At 36.7% G+C, this 20,468-nt stretch overlaps 5 protein-coding genes across 5 annotated transcripts; 2 read left to right on the top strand and 3 right to left on the bottom strand.

Annotated features, from left to right (window-relative positions):
* Positions 1 to 789: 789 nt before the first annotated feature.
* On the bottom strand, positions 790 to 2,418 carry LOC139881685 (uncharacterized). Its single transcript, XM_071866122.1, has one exon. It carries the CDS (start codon positions 2,416 to 2,418, stop codon positions 790 to 792), a length of 1,629 nt encoding a protein of 542 aa, XP_071722223.1.
* A 4,115-nt stretch (positions 2,419 to 6,533) lies between these two features.
* Positions 6,534 to 9,600, bottom strand: LOC139881683 (putative clathrin assembly protein At5g57200). The gene is given in 14 exon segments (XM_071866121.1): positions 6,534 to 7,010; positions 7,099 to 7,164; positions 7,166 to 7,215; positions 7,338 to 7,413; positions 7,508 to 7,672; positions 7,755 to 7,832; positions 7,930 to 8,010; positions 8,101 to 8,166; positions 8,243 to 8,308; positions 8,444 to 8,494; positions 8,570 to 8,790; positions 8,879 to 9,017; positions 9,114 to 9,211; positions 9,312 to 9,600. Coding segments are annotated over 14 exon segments (1,923 nt in total).
* Positions 9,601 to 10,441: 841 nt separating this feature from the next.
* Positions 10,442 to 10,705, top strand: LOC139881676 (uncharacterized). Its single transcript, XM_071866113.1, has one exon. It carries the CDS (start codon positions 10,442 to 10,444, stop codon positions 10,703 to 10,705), a length of 264 nt encoding a protein of 87 aa, XP_071722214.1.
* Positions 10,706 to 13,892: 3,187 nt separating this feature from the next.
* LOC139881682 (pathogenesis-related homeodomain protein) lies at positions 13,893 to 17,020 on the top strand. The gene is made up of 10 exons (XM_071866120.1): positions 13,893 to 14,383; positions 14,472 to 14,637; positions 14,839 to 14,962; positions 15,063 to 15,175; positions 15,269 to 15,604; positions 15,718 to 15,951; positions 16,046 to 16,135; positions 16,246 to 16,296; positions 16,389 to 16,649; positions 16,739 to 17,020. Exons 1-10 carry the CDS (start codon positions 13,893 to 13,895, stop codon positions 17,018 to 17,020), a joined length of 2,148 nt encoding a protein of 715 aa, XP_071722221.1.
* A 512-nt stretch (positions 17,021 to 17,532) lies between these two features.
* Positions 17,533 to 18,622, bottom strand: LOC139881681 (protein CHLOROPLAST IMPORT APPARATUS 2-like). Its single transcript, XM_071866119.1, has 2 exons — positions 18,220 to 18,622; positions 17,533 to 18,152 (listed from the first exon to the last, which is right to left on the bottom strand). The coding sequence occupies exons 1-2, from the start codon at positions 18,620 to 18,622 to the stop codon at positions 17,533 to 17,535; spliced, it is 1,023 nt and encodes a 340-aa protein (XP_071722220.1).
* Between the last annotated feature and the right edge of the window lie 1,846 nt (positions 18,623 to 20,468).

Genomic DNA, 20,468 nt, shown 5'->3' with positions numbered 1-20,468 from the left:
GGTAGATTTTGGAATTACACAAGCTTTCCTAGATTGCATGTGATATAACTATAAAATAGAAAGAACAAAATTAAATTATTCAACGAGGAGGATGGATAATGGCTATGAAGAAATTAAAAAAAAAAAAAAAAAAAAAAAAACTATTTAAGGAAATTATTTTCTTGAAGGTGACAAAGGCAATGTATCTAGCTAATATATTGAATGAGAATAAAAAACTAGAGGGTATTATCTTGAGTGTAAAGTAAGAAATTGCCTGGGTTGGATTTTCTAGCAGCAGCGGGTAACAACTAACAAGCCAATTCAAAGTCTAACCAAAATCGCAGCAACTCCAATTAAAATCGAAATCGAAAAGAAAGTACTATATTAACTTTCGCTTGATTCTCTTTTTGCACGATTATGATTGATCTGCCATTTTTGGATTGATGCTATCAATTTCATGCTTCAACATAATTGTTTTAGATGTACAAAATTGCTAGAATGGTTTTAGATGTACAAAATTGCGCTAGAGTTGGAAAATGGCTCAATTTTCAATCTGGAAACGAAAGTAATACTATAAGATTTACGAAGACATGGCAGATTTCTAACGGTTTTCATCATTAGGAGCTCTAAACCAGAAGAATATAATAACACCACGATGAATGCATATAAATAATAGCAAAAATTGAATTCCCTTTAAAAAAGTAAGAAGTCTGTTGAAAAACATATTAAACCTCAGATTGATTTCAATGCAAAAAAACAAAAAAAAAATCACCAACAGGAACACAAAAACCTAGAAAATGGAGAGAGAGACTAGGCCGTGAGAGATAGAATCTTCTTCCTGCGTACTCCAGGACCAACATTATTCTTAATCATTCTACGAGCTCTCTTAACAGCATTAGCTCTCTTTGCCTTCTTATGGGCAATAACAGGAGGCAATTCCCTGATCGGCCCTGGAGGAACCCCTTTTTTCAGTGCACTTCCTCTCGGAGTAACCGACGGCGGCAGTCTCAGACTTTGTGGAGGCATGGGGCTTTGTGGTTTCCATACAATGTTATTTTTCATTGAAAATCTTACCTTCTTTGCACTCTTTGATGCTGTTTCGACACCTCCCTCACCAGTTTTTTCTCCATTTGCAGACTTTGTTCTCTTCCTCTTCTTGGAGACAAAGCCGTTCACCGGAGTTTCTGGCAAGTCACAAGCACTTTCCACGTTGTTGTCCAACTCCATTTCTCCAGCAACCTTATCGAACTGCATTTGCAGGTTTGACATGGCTTTCTCATCTAATGTTATCAAATTTTCATCCTCATCAGTTGCATTTTCAGTTTCGTTATCTTTGTTAGAAACAACATCTTCAGCATTTGAAATGGAAACCAAATCCTTCGTCTTCTTCTTCTTTTTCTTCTTCTCCCCATTCTCATTCTCTTTCTGTTTCTTCTTCTTCTTAGCCTTCTTACCATCACCATCAGCGGCCTTTTTTTCCTTCTTGCATTTCTTCAAGCTCCCGTTGACACCATTTTCAGATGAATCCACTTCCACGATGACATTAGAAGGCTCCTCTTTCTTATCTACTTCCGAATCCGGAATCAAAATGTCAATCCCAGAAGCTGATAAATCCTTCTCCAACTTCAGGAACTCCTCATGTAAAGCAAACAACAGCTTCCTGTTTCCTTGACAGCAATCCTTTGAAGAACCCAACTCAAAAAATCTGTTCCAAAATCCCATCACCAATCCTATCGATCCCAACACGAGAATGTCGCTGCCTGATTCGACATCAGCCCCAGATTTCCTAGCCTCCATTAGTTGTCTCCCCATTTTCAAAAACTCATCAAACACATTACTCCTAATCTTCCCCAACAACACTTTATCGGGTACTTTTTCAAACACGGACACAAATGGCTTAAGAAGAACCTCAACCACTTCCTTCCTAAGGGGAAGAAAGGGCCTAAGCTCCTCGACAAAAACTGACGCGACATGATAATTAACACCATTGCCTTGAAACTTATCATTGGCATGAAAAGTCCCATCTCCCAGGATATGAATAAATTTGTGGGTAATCTCCAAATCCCAGGAATTGTTCTTCAACAAAACAAAGACTGAATGCAGGAACCTCCTAATCATGAGATAAAACTTGTCTAACCTGAGTCGGTCAATTCCGGTCCACTCGCGGCGCATGGTGAGGAGGAAGACGGAGAAGTACTGAGCGGCGAGGGGGAGGGTGAGGTTGGGGATGGCGGCGGAGAGGCGGTCGACGAGGTCGGCCTGGACGGGGAGTTTGTCGGAGTGCCAGACGCAGTAGAAGAGGCCTTTCCAGAGCTTGCGCATGTCTTCGTCGGCGATGGAGGCTTGAGATGGAAGCCATGAATCGAGGAGGCGGCGGAGAGATCGGTTGCGGGTGGTGGTATTGCAGGTGGCTAGTTTCCTGATCAGAGAAAGGACCATCATCTAGGGTTCCTTCTACTTCCATTGAAAATCGATTGCTACTTTCCGATCTGTGTGCCTGCCTTTTAGATTGGCGGAAAAGAAAGGAATTGAAAATGAAAACCCTAGTTCGCACACTTGTTTTGTTTCCGGTTACTTTCTGTAATTTATTTACCGTTTCTTATTTCTTCGGCCGCATCTTCACAATTTCTTTCCCTTCTCACTGCTGTAAAATAATATTAGATATCTTTAAATTAATATTGTTGGCGTCGGACACATTTATTATTTCAACGACGTATTAATTTATAAGTATATATATCTTTAAATTATATGTGGGATTCGAAAATATTTATTATTTCGACGATATTATTTTATTGAGAAAACTTTTTTTAGATAATTTTATCGAAAAAACCTTTTTTTAAAGGGATAATTTGTATTTCATTAATTAATAGTAAAAATATATAAGTTGATGTAATTATAAAGTGAGAAGAGTGTTGTAAACACTAAATCCATACCAATACATAAAGTAGAATTATAGGAAAATCGATCAGTTGATTAATCAATGATCAAAACACCATGTATAGAGGTCCGCAGTCAGGGGCGGAACCGAGACCCAGAATGTTATGGAATCATTTGCATAAAATTTTAAAATTATCGGATCAATTTTTTCAAATTATGATGTCATTTTGACATAAATTATACTAAAATTATAGATTTTTTTTTAGTGGGGTCATATGGAAAGGGCTCTGCCCCCGTCGGCAGTAATAACATCTTCTTACTCGAAAGTAAGAGATCCATGACTTGAGGGCCATAGACTTAACGCTACCAAAGACGCGTCCAAACCTGCTTCAAAGCCCGATCGGATCAACTTCTCAAGATTTCCCCAAAAATCAACTTTAGCATGGAGCAAAAACGTAATGAAACTTGGCCGAGTAAAGCTCGAATCCCAACCGAGGAAAGGCCGAAGACAGTGTCTTCCCCAATCCCTCAATTGAAATCGAGAAAACAGCTTCCAACAGCAAAACAGCCGAACAACAGACTTAAAGCCACAATGAGAATTACCAAACAATACCAATGGACTAGAATCGCTAAATATCCGGAATCTAAGCCTAAAATCTAACAACAAAAAGTTAAAAAATAAAAATCTATAGCAAACCTCTAAATCTCCTACACTCGACCATAACATATAGGAGACAACACACTCCGATGGAGCCACAACAACCAAGTCCTTTATCTCCTCGAGCAACCAGAGAAGCCCAACTGGTCCACGACCCGACTGCCACCATCTGTCACCCACCAACCACCGGCCACCACTCTAGAGGCTACCAAGCTCATCACCGTATGGAAACCACACCAAGAGCCCCATGAAGACGACTGCATCGACTTCCTGGTTCGCATAAGAACCGAGATTGAGTACACTTCATCGAAACATAAGTTGCTGGCCACCAACACAACGAGAGAATTTCAGATCTGAAAAAATAAAAAGAGGGATTGAAGGCAAAATAGACCCCAGCTTCGTCGGCCACCTTCTTCCGACCCACCACCACCAACCATCGCGCCCTAGACGACAAAAATTTCCCAGCCTAACAGAGAAATTCGGAGAGATGACGGAACCACCTTCAACAGGCTCTTGGTTCCCACAAGAAATTGTCTCCGGATGTAGTCGTCGAGCCACCCGCTGCTCCCGCCGTTTTCGGAAAGAAAAACTGGATCTAGGATAAAAAGAAGGGGAAAAATCGTTGAAATCTAAGAGGAGATGAAACCAAGATTGAATGGGAGAAATCGCTGAAATCTAGAGATGAGGAAGTCGAAAATAAAGGAGTGGGAGCCCTACCGCCGTCGAAAGCGGGCGGACGGCGGTAGGGCTGGGCGAAGAGGCTATAGGGTTTTTTAATTGAGAAATTCTTGTATGGAGTTGGCCTAACACCTCATTGTTAGGTATGTCAATAAATTTTTGACATTTGTACGATTTGAATCCAACATGGCACATATGAAAGATGAGTTGGAAAATTATTAATTAACCCAATTAAAAATAAAATACAATCTGGAACCCCTTTCTCTCTCTCCCCTCAATAACAAAACCACAACTTTACAATCCGCCGCCGCCTGCCTTATCCGGCCACCGTGCAATGCATTTTCATGATCAACTTTTTTATATTCCATATTACTTTTATAGTCTATTCTTTCTCCTATTTTTAGTCAAATTGATGTTTCCTTTACTTATTTTTCATGATAGGCCTGATGGTTGGAGACGATCGGAGCGCCACTCAAATCTAGGATGATGGATTTTGGTGATGGTGGTCTTTTTATCTCTCGATGATAGTGGGCTGTGACGATTGCAAAAGCCAAATCTATTTTCACGCCACTTAATTCAGTTCACTATCGGACCGGTGATGTGTACAATGGCAGCCGCCTTTCTTCTCATCTTCCCGACGACCGTAAAGCGGTGGTTTTGAGTATTGAAAGGGGACGGTTTTGCTGAATACTGTATCAATGGGAGAGAAATTTGGTATTTTATTTTCTTAAATTAATTAATTGTACTCATTTTCCAACTCAATATACAACGTGTCATGTGAGATTCAAATTGTACAAATGTCATAAATTTATTGACATATCTAACAATGAAGTGTTACGTTAAATCTATGCAAGAATTTTGAGTGCGCTACAGTCTTAGGGTTTGAAACGGAACGGTAAACGAAAATAGCGAAATCGGAAACACTGAATTCGATTTTGGTTAATACGTGATTAGGGATTTAGTCATTTTTATTAACCATAATCGAAAACGATGTTTTCGATTTTGTGAAAACAAAATCGAGTACATTGTATCCGATTATGCACAAACTTTTTTGGCCAGCTCATAATCGAAAACCTTATTGTCGAATTTGTCCTAATTAAATTCATTTCTTTTTATCTTACCAATTTGCATGCATGAAGACATCATCCTATTTGCTAGCTAATATCCACAATCTAATGATCCATATGAAATTGTTATTAAAAACTTTACCAATCTCTCAAATTAATGCTATCCAGTTAGTTTCAAAAATAAAATCATTTTCTTACCGACAAATATTTGACAAAGCCAAGCTACCATAGATGATTTGGTCATGTGCTTGCCATGAAAGCTCTTAAATAGAAAATTGAATTAAGTTTGTGTTATGCTTGCTGTTTTATCAATGGCCAAAACGGGTGGAAGTATATAATATGATCTCTGATACACTGCAGTAAAGCAAAACAAAAACGAAAATGTTGTTTTCGATTATGCAAAAGCAAAATCGAAAACGCTGTCTTCGAGTATGAGCAGCCAATCAAAGCAAAGCAAAGTAAAATCGGCAACGTTGTTTTCGGTTATGCAAAGATAATAATTGCATAATGATGTGCAAATGATGTAATTCGGTTATATTGAACCCGATTATGGTTTAATTAAGTCTAATTATCCTAATGACAGCAAAATCGGAAACAATGTTTCCGATATTGCTATTTTTCTCCACAGACAAAAAATACCACATATTGTATTAACGGTTACATATTTATGTATTTAATTGCAAGAATTTTTCTTTTTAATTAAAGGGAGTTTAGAGAAAGACTCTGTTTTTCGTTGATGTGTTTGCTTTTATGAAAAAACTTGATTCCTAATTTTTGACCTAATTTAATAGGCTGCTCCCTATTTATAATATTTGGTGGATTGATTTCAATTTCAAAAAATAAAAATTGGTGAATTAATAATGCTTAGTTCATTTATTTCAAATAATTTGTTTATAAATCTTTCAATCTCGCATTATATTGAGTACTGATAAACGATTAAATTTGAACACTTCATTAGACTTTGTTTCTCAAGCACATTACCAAAAACATACTATGAAATTTGAACAAAAATAAACAAAATTTTGTTAATGTTTATCATATAAAATCGTATAAACTAATACTCTAATTCACTATATTAATTCGATAACATTGTTTTTATTTAAAAAAAAAGAAAAAGAAAAGAAGAGTTAAAAACACAATTGTATGATTATTACAACATACATGCATTTACAATTATCGATGAAATAAGTGAAATAAAAGAAATAAGTGAAATAAAAGAAAAGTGTTAGACAATTAATCTAGAAATAAATAAGGTGAATTAATTAATGTAAATGCTAGATGAGCATATGGTTTCTGTGTTGTGATGATGATGAGGAACTACGAGGTGCCGGGAGGCTGAGGAATGGATCTCCGAATGGATTCAGAGATCCGAATTGTGGCTGATGAGAAGAATATTGAGGAGAATAGTATGAATTATTATGAACAGGTACCATATTCATGTTTTGCTGTTGTGACGGATAATATTCTAGTTGTTGTTGTTGCTGCGGCTGCATATAATAATTCATTTGATGTTGCTGATAATAGTATTGCTGTTGTTGCTGAGATAACAAGGCCATCTGTACATTGGTTGGGGGAGCTATAGAGTTTGACATCATAAATGGGTCATACTGCCGCTGCTGCTGCTCTACTTGAAACGGATTATTCAACCACATTGCATCGTATCCGTAACCTGCATTTCGAAGTTGTAGGTTTCGCCTTGAATTCTCGTCTTCGTATAAGCTATCCAGTAATAGCTTGTCGAATCCACCACCCTAAAAAACATGGTGGAATGGATGGATAAGCACAACAACACTACAAGTGAAACCATTTATGGGATGGGGCAATGAAAATGAAACCAACCAATTTTGTTTCAACCATTTGGCTTGGCTTGTTGCCTGGTGTGGTCACAAGAGCTAATTCCCACCCCCGAACCACCAATTTCACTCAATCCACGATTATATGAATACCGCTCGTCACCTTCAAAATTAAAATTTAGTTACTAAAACTTACCTATCCGAGCTCTATATGCAATGCAAACATTACACATATAATAATTGCAGCATGTATGTATGTACGTATGTATGTATCTATGTATGTACCAGGTTGAATTATTGCTAGATCCAATGCATTGCTTTGTTCAATTTCTGCAGCCGCAGGATTTATTTCCTTCAGACCCTACAAAAAACATAATCAATTATAAACATGCCAAATTAAAGGTCCAATTTCCAAACCTGATCATAACTCTAAATTAAGGTTCATCAAGGCTTACAAGCAAATCAGTATCGTCAGTTGAAATTAAAGGTGGAGGTTCGACAACTTCCTCAACAAGCTGAGGCTCTTCCTTTGTTTCTTCCTCCACAAGCTCCTCCTCTTCAACCTTTTCAACTTCTTTTTCAGGTTCATCGGCTTTTGCTTCATCGTTTCCACCATTTTCCTATTGCGGACACTTTCTTTAGTTAAAGAAGAAGATAAAAAGCTACATAATTATTTCCTTCCTCTGATATTTTATTTCTCACCAGTCTATTTTGAGGGACCCCTGAATGAGATGCTTCTTTAATGTATTCTTCCATTGTTGCAAGAAAAGATGGAGGTGGCTGCATATCAGAAAGAGGTAAAAACTTCTGAGATACGTACATTTACGATCGTCATGGACAAAATAAATATACTTTGAAAGTTTTCTCCAAGGGTAACCTGTCTCAATGTTGGAAACTGGAAGTTTCTTGCAAGATCCAAGCCTCTACAATAGTCATAAAACTCGGCAAGATTTTCAGCCTGTGTATTTAGCCAGGAACCTTCCGTTGTTAAATATGTTGGCATGTACCATAAATATTCAACCAAAGAAAAGCATTTATAGATTTGAACCTGTTGGCCAGCTCTTTTATAAATATTGAGAGCTTTAACAGCATCATGCCTTGACATATCAAAGAACTGCAAAAATAATTAATGTCATGTATATATGTTCAGCACCAAATCTGTCAATAAGATGCAGTTAGAGTCAGCCTACCATGCCCACAAGATTGATGATTCCATCATTGATTGCACAATATATTTTAAAGCTCTCTTTCAACACCTACATGAAAAACAACAAAAATCACCATCAATGATCATGTGAGTTAAGATCATACATTTAAGTAACTCATTGACAAAAAATTAATACGATATAGTACAGATGAAAAGTTAATCATCTATGGGAGTGGGAGCCTACCAGGGCCAAGGCATATTGAATTAGATAATTGCTATAAGCTGCTCCTTCAGGCTAGAAAGGAAAAGAAACTTAGCATTGGTGATGATAATAAATAACAGAAGCAAGCAAACTGAAAAATATTACTACCTGACAACCAATTAGACGGTAAAGAAGTTGTTGTAAGGCAGGCAGCTGCTCTAACAACTGATCACTATTCAAAATCCGTGTTTTACTATGCACCTTGGCAGCCGTTGGTGTGATTTTCACCAAGCTCTCTGATTCAATGTCGTATTTCAATGCTCTAAAACACTCGAGTCGTTCTTCTAGGAAAAGTGCATATGTTCGAAGCCAAGCAGAGGAATCCCAGGCTAAGAAATATACAAACTTAGTATATAGCACGTGATATATCAGCTAATGAAATAAGTATATATTGCGAATGGTTAAATTTAATAGTACCAAGATGGCTGGAGTGATCTTTGAAATTTGATAGTCGGAGTATATTTCCTCGACGCGAAAAGTTGATGAGCTCCTCTCTAAAGGTTGGATCACCTTCTTTCAATGTCCTGTGGATGACTATCAATGTCTTTATGGCAACCTGCAAATAAATTTGCTAATAGGAGCTCGATCATTTTCGTCCGTCTCAAAATACATACATGATCAACATAAAAGGAAGGGAAATATGTATAATTACAATCCAATTTCTCGTCTTTGATAATCTCTTTGAAAGCGCAAGAATGCAGTATGCCACGTCTGCACGCGGACGAACAATCGATGTTGCAGAGAATATTTCTGCATTGCATTGCATTTCATTACATTACATTACATCTACATATGATTATATAATTAGAAAATGCATGTTTTTAGGAAAGGAGAGAGATACGATGCTTACTACGAACATGGCGTTCTTTAGGAGGAGACTCGACGTGATTGGTAGCTTTAACAATGGCGATATCCAAATCCTTGTAATCACTGTTGACTTTGGCGAGGCCGACTTTTGTAGAATCCTTCAATGCGCCATATGCTTTCCTAAAGCTATTAAACGTCCCCCATCCTGCAAAATGCTCAACAAGAAAAATCCTTGTAATGCAATCACTCTCTCTCTCTCTCTCCTCTCCTCTCCTCTCTGCCAATTGTGAAATGAAAGGGCGACTCTGTTTCTGAGGGGTAATTTGGTACATTAATCTGTAATGTAGAAGCCTTGTGTTTTGTTTTTTAATCAAATGCAATGGAATGCAATTTATTTATTTTTACAGTAACAATTTAAAAAGTTTGATGATGCTGAGTGTTGGTATAAGGTGAAATCGTAAAAACAAAAAAAAAAGAAGTCAAGAACGGCCCAAACTACAAATTAGTCCCTAACTTTATCTTTAGAAGTCATAAACGCCCCTCATGTTTGAATTCACCTACGTCATAAGGCGCGTCCAACTAGACCTGGTCAAGGGTCGGTTCGGTCTGGACCCCGGGTCAGGTCCAGTTCAAAAAGATTTGAACCCATCGTGACTTGGTTTTTTTCAACTGTATTTGAAAGTCATCTAATAGAGATGATTGAAGAGGTAGAAAATTCTCTCACACAGCTCCTTAAATTTTTGTTTAATATAATTAGAAGTTCTTTAAACTTCACTCACTATCTTTAAATTTATATAAATTATAATTATTAGATTTTGGTATTAAATTTTCGTTAAAAGCGGTGACGTGATAATTGAAATGGCAAAATTTTTACGAATTGAATCTTTTTGTCCACGTAAACATTTAATCAATAAATACAAACCGGTTAATCGAAACGGATCGAACTAATTCAAATTGAATCGATTGAATCTTTAATTAAATCGGTTCAATAATAATAATGACGTGGAGTTGCATGTCATCAGCAAGCCTGCCGTATCTTCTCTTCTTCATCAACCAATCCAAACCGATATCCTTTCTTAACGCCCCTTGAAATGTTTAAAGCCGAGATCTCCACATTTGATTTCTAATAGCTGAAGCAAACCCCAAAAAATAAAAAATAAAAAAAAGTCAACAATGGCGATGAGGAGAGTGTACAACGAAATCAAAGGATTGAAGGTTAAGGAGGTTCCTCAGCACTTGAAGCCGATGCTATCTGTGAACTCTATGAAGAATTCGATTCAAAAGGGTTTGGAAAATTACCATGCCAAGTACATACAGACATCTTCCGTCGATCCTCTCTATCACGTCTGCTTTGGCGGCATGGCCTTCTCTTACCTCGTCATGCTTCCCGAGGAGCGCCGCCACCTTCAACACCAGCAGCAGCACGGCAGTCACTGATCACCTCTTCGATTTCACGCAGGTTTCAAGCTCAATCCCTTTTTTGTTCCTCCCCCAGCTAATTAGGCGATTGATTATTGGGTTTTTATCAATTTCGTGTGATTTGAGGAGCGGGTTTTGTTTTGCTCGCTCTGCAATAGAATGGGTGTCAAATTGATGATCATACTTCAATTGCGCTCAATTGTATTTGAATTTTGGGTTTTTATTTGATATTCAGGAATTGTGTAACCTGTTTTGACATAAACGATGTTTTGTCTATCGTGGATGTTTATGGTGGCGTTGATGAATTTTAGAGTCTTCTCCTGTTGTTTGTACTGTGGAAGGGCTAGTGGAATTGGTTGATCTGTAATTTTTTTATTTAATATTGTTGAAGATTCTAAATTAGTCCTTATCATTGTGAAAGAATTCGATTCTTCATATTCCTTGTGTCTTCCCATTGTTATATCAAGAGTGTACCAATTTCGATTCAGCTCATTTGGATTTATGATTTTAACGATCATTGTTTAATCTTTAGTCTCAAGTAAGTAAATAAACTTGTAGAAGAAATGAAGGTCCATTCATGTTTGTAGTAGGAGGCAAATCATTTCTGATAAGATATAATCAGGCAGCTGTTCTTTATTCAAGAGATTCTTCCACTTGATTAATTGATGCTAGCATGCTTTTGTAAATAGAAGTATGTTGCGATCCATGACAATAGGAGTTGTAATTTATGATGTGCCTATTTCTTCACTGTTCTGGCTTTTTTTGATGGTTGTGCTTGTTCCTCGGTCATTGAGTCTTGGTTTTGGTTCATCTTAAGCGAGCAAATGGTTAAGTCAACAGTTTAGTGGTTTTCCTGGGTACCTGGTGATGTCTATCATGGATTCACTTTTAAAAGGTTTCTTATCTTTGTGCTTCATCAAACAAGCATAAAACTAGGAATGCTAATGTTAAAATTATATCAAGACATTCCTTTTTGGTTAATACTCTGTTATTTTGTTTGCTTTACTTCGTGCTTTCTTGCTTTCGTGGTGTTTGGCTTATTGATGTTATATGATCAGTTGAATTGATCTGTGCAGAAACTTCCTGCCAGAAATGACTTGTTTTATTGCTTGCAATTACTTCTGTGCAAATTTTTTTGTGAGGACAAGTCTCGGGAAAAGTTTGGTATGCTAGAGGGACAAACAGAATATTTTTGTGTGAATTACCTTTTTCCTGTTGAATTTGTTCTTTTTCGTGTATCTGTCATGCCACTTCGGCTTAATACCATGGAGTTTGTCTTTCTATCTAATGTTGTGATTTTATTTCCCCTACTTTTTTATCTATTTCTTTCTATCTCTATCAATAATCTAACTTGTAACATTATGCTTCCTCTTCATTTTTGCAGGATTTACAGTTGGTGCCTTGGTTAGTCCAATGTTGTTTTTTTTGAAAGTGATTCCGGGTGTTGTAAGCAGGAAGACACTGTTCTTCGGCAATAATTGGCTGTATTTTGTGAGAAAATAAAACTACAATTTGACCATAAATGTTATTTATACTTTGAAGAATATTGTCCGAGTTTAAATGAGTGTTGTGGTTTGATTTAGTTGCTTGGAGTTGATTTTGTTAATTAAGTTTGTGTGTATTCTGCACATCTTATCTTGAGATTTTATAAGCAAATCTTTCCGAAGGAGTTCAAATATGTGGCAGATCACTAGTTTTAATTCAAAATACATAATACTTTATATATATATATATATTTTTATAGGAAAAATATCGTTTATTATTTTGAACCGGAGGGAGTACCTTCTTGAATAATGAAGAATACAAGTATGAGCCACAGCAACCCCCCCCCTACATGTGGAGCTTTTTACCAAGCAGTAAAATGTTAATGCCACAAAAAATATCCTCAACAAACGCATCATATAATTTTAAGCTGATAACTTGACAGTAAATTTTAGAATTATACACCAAGTGTGAACTTGAAAGTTTACAAGTCTTTCTTCTTGTACGAGAATTCAATCATTGATTGAATTCTCGAATACTCAAAATTCGCTATAAATTTTGATTAATCATGCATATAAATTAAATGCCCTCGTGAATTTTATAAATTTTGAAAGTTATACTCAAATTCGAAATGTAACATGTTTCTTAACACGATTTTTTTTAAAAAAAAATTGTTTAAATAGTATTAATTGATCTTGTAAGAGGGAATAAAGACTCGAAGAAACTCCATCTGTCGGTCTATCCGTCAAACTCCCAGTAATTTTTTTTTTGTCTCGAGCCTGAGTAGTAAATTTTTGTTAGACCCAAAAAGAAAAGAAAAAAGATGGAGTAAAAATAAGAAGAAGCGGAAAACATTGGGGACTATTGTGGAGAATTGTCTTTAGTCATTAGTCTAAAAGCTAAACAACGAACGCAGTTTGCTTTTGAAGTAATCTACACTTTCTCTCTCCGATTTACATACAAAACTATACACATTTGTACTACAAGATTCTTGTTTGCGAATGAATTATATTATTGGTACTACTGTTTAAGAGGATCAAAGTTCACTTTCTCGCTCCTTGTCTGACTATCAGTTTCAGGTCAGGTCAGTTGTTCTCTCTCTCTGTATCTCGTGTTCTTTGTTGTGTACTTTGAACAAATACTTGTGAATTATAGTCTTTGAAATGGGATTATTAGCTTGATTTCTCTGTTGGGTCTTCTTAAATATTCCATCTTTTGTTGTAATTACTTGTCAATTTGAAATTTGCCTCTGCTGTCTAATTGATCTTGATCAAAGATTCATTCTTTTGTCACCTTATTGAATTACTCATTGATATTTATACAAAAAAAGAGAGAGAGACCTTTCATGTTGAATTGTTTGTGGCTACTTTTCTTCAAATGTTAGGCAACTCTGGCCTTTAGAGGAGATTCCTTGTGTCGCATTTATTTTCCTGTTGGTCTATGCTAGGTGTTTTCTAGTCGCTGTCTGACCACAATCAAGATCGTGTTAATCATTTAGAAAATGTTCAACATAAAAGGAAGCGTATTGATTGTATGATGTGAGATCACTTAGTTTGATGTAGCATTTTGGCCTTATAGTCTGACTACGCGTTTGTTTGTAGCATAATATTAAAGGCTTCCATATAAAGTTCCGTTCTTTACGCTGGAAGGACATTAAATGCATTTAATTTGGTGTCTCAGTGTTCATTTGATCTGAATTTTCAGTCTAATTACAGAAATCGTTATGCCTGGTACCGGGGAGAAAAATGCTTCTTTCTCAAAGACAGAGAATGAATCAGATCTAATTTCATCATTCAAGTTAAAGAAAGGTAAACCAAATTCAAAATCTAATTTTAAAACAATAGGATCAATCTTGTCCAAGGGAAAAGTAACCGACTCTTCTAGCAAGAGAACTAAAAATGAGTCGACCAATCGGAAATCGGTAAGTAGAAAAATCGTACACAAAGCGCTCGAGACAAAATCTTCCATGAAGCGAGCATCCTCTAAACACCGATGCAAAAAGTCGACTGTCGATGATTCTGAGGTGAACACAAAAAATGTAGATGGTGATGTTGAGACAAGAAAAGTAAGAAAAAGAAAGAAGAGAAAAACACAAAAGCCGGTTCTTGATGACGCTTCCCGCTTGCAGAGGAGAACACGATACCTTTTGATTAAAATGAAACTACAGCAGAATCTTATTGATGCCTACTCGGCAGATGGTTGGAAAGGTCAGAGGTAAGAAAGGTTTTTCTTTTGAGTTCTCAGTTCAGACTTTTGACGAATTGAGAAGCACATCATCAATCATTGTGGAAAAAATTTGCAGCCGAGAAAAAATTAAACCTGAGAAGGAGCTGCAACGAGCCAAGAAGCAGATCCTGGAGTGCAAACTTGGGTTACGTGATGCTATTCGCCAGTTGGAATCTCTCAGTTCTGCTGGAAGCATGGAAGGTTCTGTCATTTCTCCTGATGGATCTGTTCACCACGAGCAGGTAAACTCATTGCCCACTCAGGTAAATGATGGGAAATTTATCTTAAACCAAAGTTTTAGCTTTTATCAATGATTCCATCATGTCATTTGAGAATTATAACTTCTCTGTGTATTTGTGTAGTGAAGAGGAACCTTACATAGTTTAATCAATTTACAGTTTATTTTTTTACTTTACTTTGACCAATGATATGTTTACTTGTAGATATTTTGTGCAAAGTGTAAGCTTCGTGAAGCATTTCCTGACAATGACATAATTCTTTGTGATGGGACATGTAATCGTGCTTTCCACCAAAAGTGTCTTGATCCTCCATTGGAGACTGAAAATAGTACGTAATATATACTTTCTTGTCTTTTACTCTTTTCCTACCGGGTTATATATCCGTCGGCATCGTTAAAAGTTCGTAACAATGAATTATTACTTCCCAGTACCCCCGGAAGATGAAGGATGGTTTTGTAAATTTTGCGACTGTAAGATGGAAATAATAGATAAGATGAATGCTCATATTGGGACATGCTACACAGATGACTGTAGTTGGCAGGTATGATTCTTTCATTCTTGTAGTATAAGACATATTTCTTTTGCAGTTTGAATTGTGTTTTACAGCTTAGGCTCTCGAATTTGTGATGGACAGGATATTTTTAAAGAAGAAGCAGCACTCCCTGAGGGTGGGAATTCTTATTTGAATACAGAAGAAGACTGGCCTTCTGATGATTCTGCAGATGTTGATTATAATCCAGAAAAGAAAGCAAATAATTGCAGCATCAGTGGTGCAGTAACTGATGACGACGAGGACGATGCATCTGATAGTGGTTCGACTAGCTTGAGTTGGTCGTCCAATACTAACATGTATTCGGGATCTGGGACGAGCTACAGAAACCACTCAGTCAATAGCAGTGAGAATAGTGATGGGGAAATTATACATGGTCGGAGGCAACGAAGAGCAGTTGACTATAACAAGTTATATGATGTGAGTTATCTTTCTATTTCTCGGAAGGATGTTATTGCCTACATGGTTTCGTTCTTTGACAAATAGGATCATGTTTGTCATCTGTTGTTTTTACAATATTTTCTTTCTTGTAGGAAATGTTTGGCAAGGATGGTGTTGCCCCCGAGCAAATTAGTGAAGATGAGGACTGGGGTCCAGTTAAGAAAAATAGGAGAGAAAAGGAGTCAGATGCTGTGAGCACCATCGTAACTCTGTTTGATACTGAGAAAAAAACCCAAAATGTTGCGAAGAATGAAAGGAAAAAGAACGTCTCTTCCGACCACAAAACAAGAAAGCCATTTTCCAGAATACCGCCCCATGCTGTTGAGGTAGCATGAAATTCTATCTTTACTTGAAAGGGGCTTTTGTTTCAATCTATTATCACTTTGATTGAATCTAAATCTTATCCATGAACTGTAACAGAAGCTCCGTCAAGTGTTTGCTGAAAATGAACTACCTTCTCGCATTGTGAGGGAGAATCTTTCAAAAGAGCTCGGCCTTCAACCTGAGAAGGTAATGGTTTTAGAGCAATATGGTGGTTGTCAATAATTTTGGTTCCATGGAATAGTAGTTGTATAATGACTCTATTTTTCTACCACTTGCTTCGTGCTGGTGATTTTCAGGTTAACAAATGGTTCAAGAATTCTCGTTATATGGCTCTGAAAATCAGAAAGGTAGCTTCTGCGACACGTAGTGCTTTAAAATCTATCTATTCATGTTCATCCTCTGATTTACTGATATGTATTTTTGTTAATCTTGACAACAGACAGGAGGAGCAGAACTTCCAAGTTCTACTAATAGTAGAATATCCGAGGATCCTGGATCAGAGCATTTGGAGAAAAGAAGCGGTAATGCTGTGCTATTGGAAGTTAATGAAAAAGAGCTGGAAACAAATGGTCAAAGCAACGACTCTAATACGTTAACTACCAAGTTGAAGAAAAATCAGCACATAACAGCAGCATTAGCTGCAAATAGCAACAAGGTATATCTGGCTCTAAAAGGGATACTGGCATTCCAGTTTGTCCCTGTATTATAGAAGAAATTTAATATTGGTCCTTATATAATATCTGAAATTGGCCCTTGTGAATTTTTTCATTCATTTTCTCATTTTTTCAGGTTGGTACCAAGTTAAGCGATGATGCAAGTTTGAAGAAGCCACCTAAAGTAAAGTTGAAAAAGGAGAAGAAGAAAAAGGAGAAGGTGGTTGATCGAGACGAATCACCGGAAGACGAGGCTGAGGCCGCCATGGAAAGACTTTGTAGGGCTAAGTTTAGGCTAGAAGGTATGCAGCAGGCAATATCTAGGACACTAACAGCTAGATCTAAGAAATCCAAAAAGAGTTTACAGGAAGGTGTTGTAGTATATGTCCCTATTGCAGAGTTGAGGGAAAAAGCATGATAATATAGTTATTTTATAGTAGTGATCATGAAGAGATCTAACAAAGTTGTGATCTCTGTTAGTGTGTCTCACATAAACCACAGAATAATCAACCCTTTTTTTTTTTTGAAGTTCAGAATAATCAACCCTTAATGTTGAAGTTTACTTCACTTTTTATGTGTTTTCTTCTTTTTCTCTGGCAAGATAAATTGCAAGCATCTTTTCCGTTCTCCCCTTTGACCTCATGTTGCTAGAAGTGAATGCCATTATAGAAATTATATAAGGTTAATGTAACATAGAACATCTAGATCGGTAATATTGCCTGTTCACAGATGAACCAAAATGTAACTAGGATTTCGCAAAGAATAGATGAACCAAGGAAAAATTGCTGGCTTATTTTTATGTTACTTTCACAATATTGTTGTTCCAGAGCTAAAACGGAAACATATACATTTTAACGAAGCAGTGAAGTTAGTAAACTAAACTTCTTTAAAAGGTAACAGAAAGTTTAGCTAGTTTACAAGTCTTGAAGGTTATTTTACAACAGAGTTGGAGTCTAGTTTCTTTTTCCTGGACTTGGACTTCCCAGAGATTGCTCTAGCTGGTTCTTCGTCCAAGGAACCTGGACCATCATCCGGAAAAGGAGAGTCACGGCCTGACCACGTTTTCAAAACATCATCATAATTCAGTTTCAGTAGTAACCCCTGGAATTTAGACTTTGGGATTATTACAGGACACTCTTCTTCAGCAACTTCTTTCTTCTCTAACTTCTTTTTCTTTTTATCTCCACGATTTGACCCTGAGACCTTGGTTTTGCTATTTGTGGTGGTCGTGTTCAGTCTAGGAGAGACTTGAAGCATATCAACAATGGGAAAGTTCCACCAATTCCCACCATCAAGATTTCTGAAAGCTCTTACCCCATTTCTCAATCCCATTGGATTCTCATACCAGGAATCATTATGCATTTGGTTTTGAACATCACGACTAGATTCATCAATGTTAGACACACTGAGTTTCCCCATTATGCTATCAATCCCTACCACTTCTTCAATTTCTTCGTCAAGAATCGAATCCGCATCGAAATCTTCTTCGAGAGATTCCAGAGCCTCATTGTCGCCATAACAACCAAATTTCACAGACTGCTGGTGAGAATCTATCTCACCACCATTACTTTCACATGTCTTTTCAGATTTGGAGTAAAAATGTGAGCTTGGTCTTACCAGGTTTGGCTGATGATGCAGCAAAAAAACTCGAACTTTCAACAATTCTAAAAGGTAACAGCAAATTTTCGGAATCATCCACAAACACAGAAGAGTCATGAATCAGGGATGGCTGTCTGGTAAATGTTTTACCGATCAAGTTCTTCTTTGGGAGGTGTTTTGTGAAGAAGAGGTTAGGATAGGCAGTGGAGAGAAGAGCAGCAGCTTCATTATAAGTTTGGTTGGGGCGTTTTCGTGGGGCTCTAGGCTTTCTAGTAGACAATATAGTAAGTGGGGAGTTGCTGGAATCAGAGAGAGTCGATGATGGTGAAGAGGTTATAGTCGTAGAGGTTGAGGAGGAAGGAGGTTTGACCAGGTCTAAATCTAGAGCATAGGTTCTTCCTCCACTCAAGTAAGAAGTCATTTTTTGAGAATTTAACAGATTTCCTTCAAAAAGAATGGATTTTGAATGAAACCCAGATGAGATTACAATATCAAGGAGGAAACTTTGCGGTTTGATTTGATGATTGAGCTAAAAAATTTACCACTCAGTACAAGGAGCTCGAAACACACAAGACATTTTGGAATTGAAATTAAAAACTCAGCTCAACCTGAAATTTGCAGAATTGGACAGGAAATTGTGTTACCCGAATCGATGATGGCTCCAAAAAACCGACTTTTTTGTTCCCATGTGCAAAAAATAGGAGAGCAAAATCTCGAAACACCTGAAAGAAGGAAAATCTAGAGGGATTATAAAAATGAGAAAATGCCAAAAAGCAAAACCATGTGAAAGCAGCACATACCTTATAATGCCAGATTAAGAAACAAACATTGAAAAAAGTGATTCCTTTTTTTAGAGGAGACGAATCAATTTTATCTAATTATACAATTTCAGCAATCACAAAAACCCAGATAGAAGAATGGATATGCAGAGAGATACTCCATTAAATTGAATTTGTTTTGCCCAATAAGTGAGAAAAGTCTTTACCAAAAAGGAAACTCAAAAGATCCCTCACGAGGATAGGTAAAAGGAGAAAAGATCCTTTGAGATAAGGGCAAATGGGCTATGAGCTGTGGCAGCGAAACAAACAAACAACACTGTATAATACAGACACGGCCCACCTCCCTCTCTCTGCTAGTCTGCTCTGTGTCTGGAGAATGAAGAAGAAAGGTTTTAGAGAGAGAATGTGTATGTGTGTGTGATTGATGGAAGGGTTTAGGGTTATTTGTTGTTTGTTTGGACCGTGAATGAATGAATGGAAGCGATGATGAGTACAGAAGATGAGACAATTAATTGACAGTATACGTATTTAAAGCTTTCTTCTGGACCACTTTCTTTTCTTTGTGTATAGTATAATTCTTTTTTTATTAAAATATATATAAGTAAATATAATACAAGGCCTGTTACGTTAAAGACTTAAAGACACTGACAAGTTCAATTATTTAAGCTAAAACACTTTTACATTTTGACTAATTCCTCATACATTTGAGTACATTTTCGTCATCTGTCAACAAACCATTCAGCTCAGCAGATACTTTGAATTCTGATATATATATTTCTTTACTAATGGTCTATTTCAACATCAATTAGACGACATTAGTATTACTAATCAGATATGAAAGTCAAAAAGTAGCAGCGAGACAAGGGTTTTAAGGCGGAGATAAATGCATTTTCGTTACCTAAAAAATTACCGGACGATTTTTTTTCCCAACAAGTTTGTACAAAATCGTTAAATATTTAATAACTTCAAATTTATCGTTAAAAAAAAATTGATTTGTCATCATTGGATTGTTAAGCCAAATTATATATATTTTCAATAAAAAATTCATGCTAGACATATTAAGATAGTTGAATATTATATAGGGTATATTTTGGTGCCAAAAGATGCAATAAATAATTATATATTACTTACTTAATTATAGAAAAAATACTAATTAAATTACATATCTTCATGATTTAAGCATGATTCAATGTTCTTCCTTTAGATAGTTGGGAGGAGGTGTATTTCGACGGTTCTTGCCTCTATCGGGCCTCAATGCGATCCAGATGTTTTGGTTTGCTGTTTGACTCCGTTTTTTCCTCCACATACCATTTGCAACTACCTCAATTCTTCACCCGGCCTTTTGAGTGATCCATGAGATATGTGGTGGTGTTTGCTAGCAACTGTTATCGACAACAACTCTTCCGATTGGTGAGTTCGAGGGTCTTTTAGAATGAATATTTGTGGTTTAAGGAGGTGATGGTTTTTTGGCCTTATGGATTTTGGAGG

This window comes from Rutidosis leptorrhynchoides, unplaced genomic scaffold (assembly GCF_046630445.1).
Source record: "Rutidosis leptorrhynchoides isolate AG116_Rl617_1_P2 unplaced genomic scaffold, CSIRO_AGI_Rlap_v1 contig182, whole genome shotgun sequence".
NCBI classification, from domain to species: domain Eukaryota; kingdom Viridiplantae; phylum Streptophyta; class Magnoliopsida; order Asterales; family Asteraceae; genus Rutidosis; species Rutidosis leptorrhynchoides.
The sequence above is the reverse complement of the archived record's forward strand: the minus strand, read 5'-3'. Positions and strand labels throughout refer to the sequence as shown.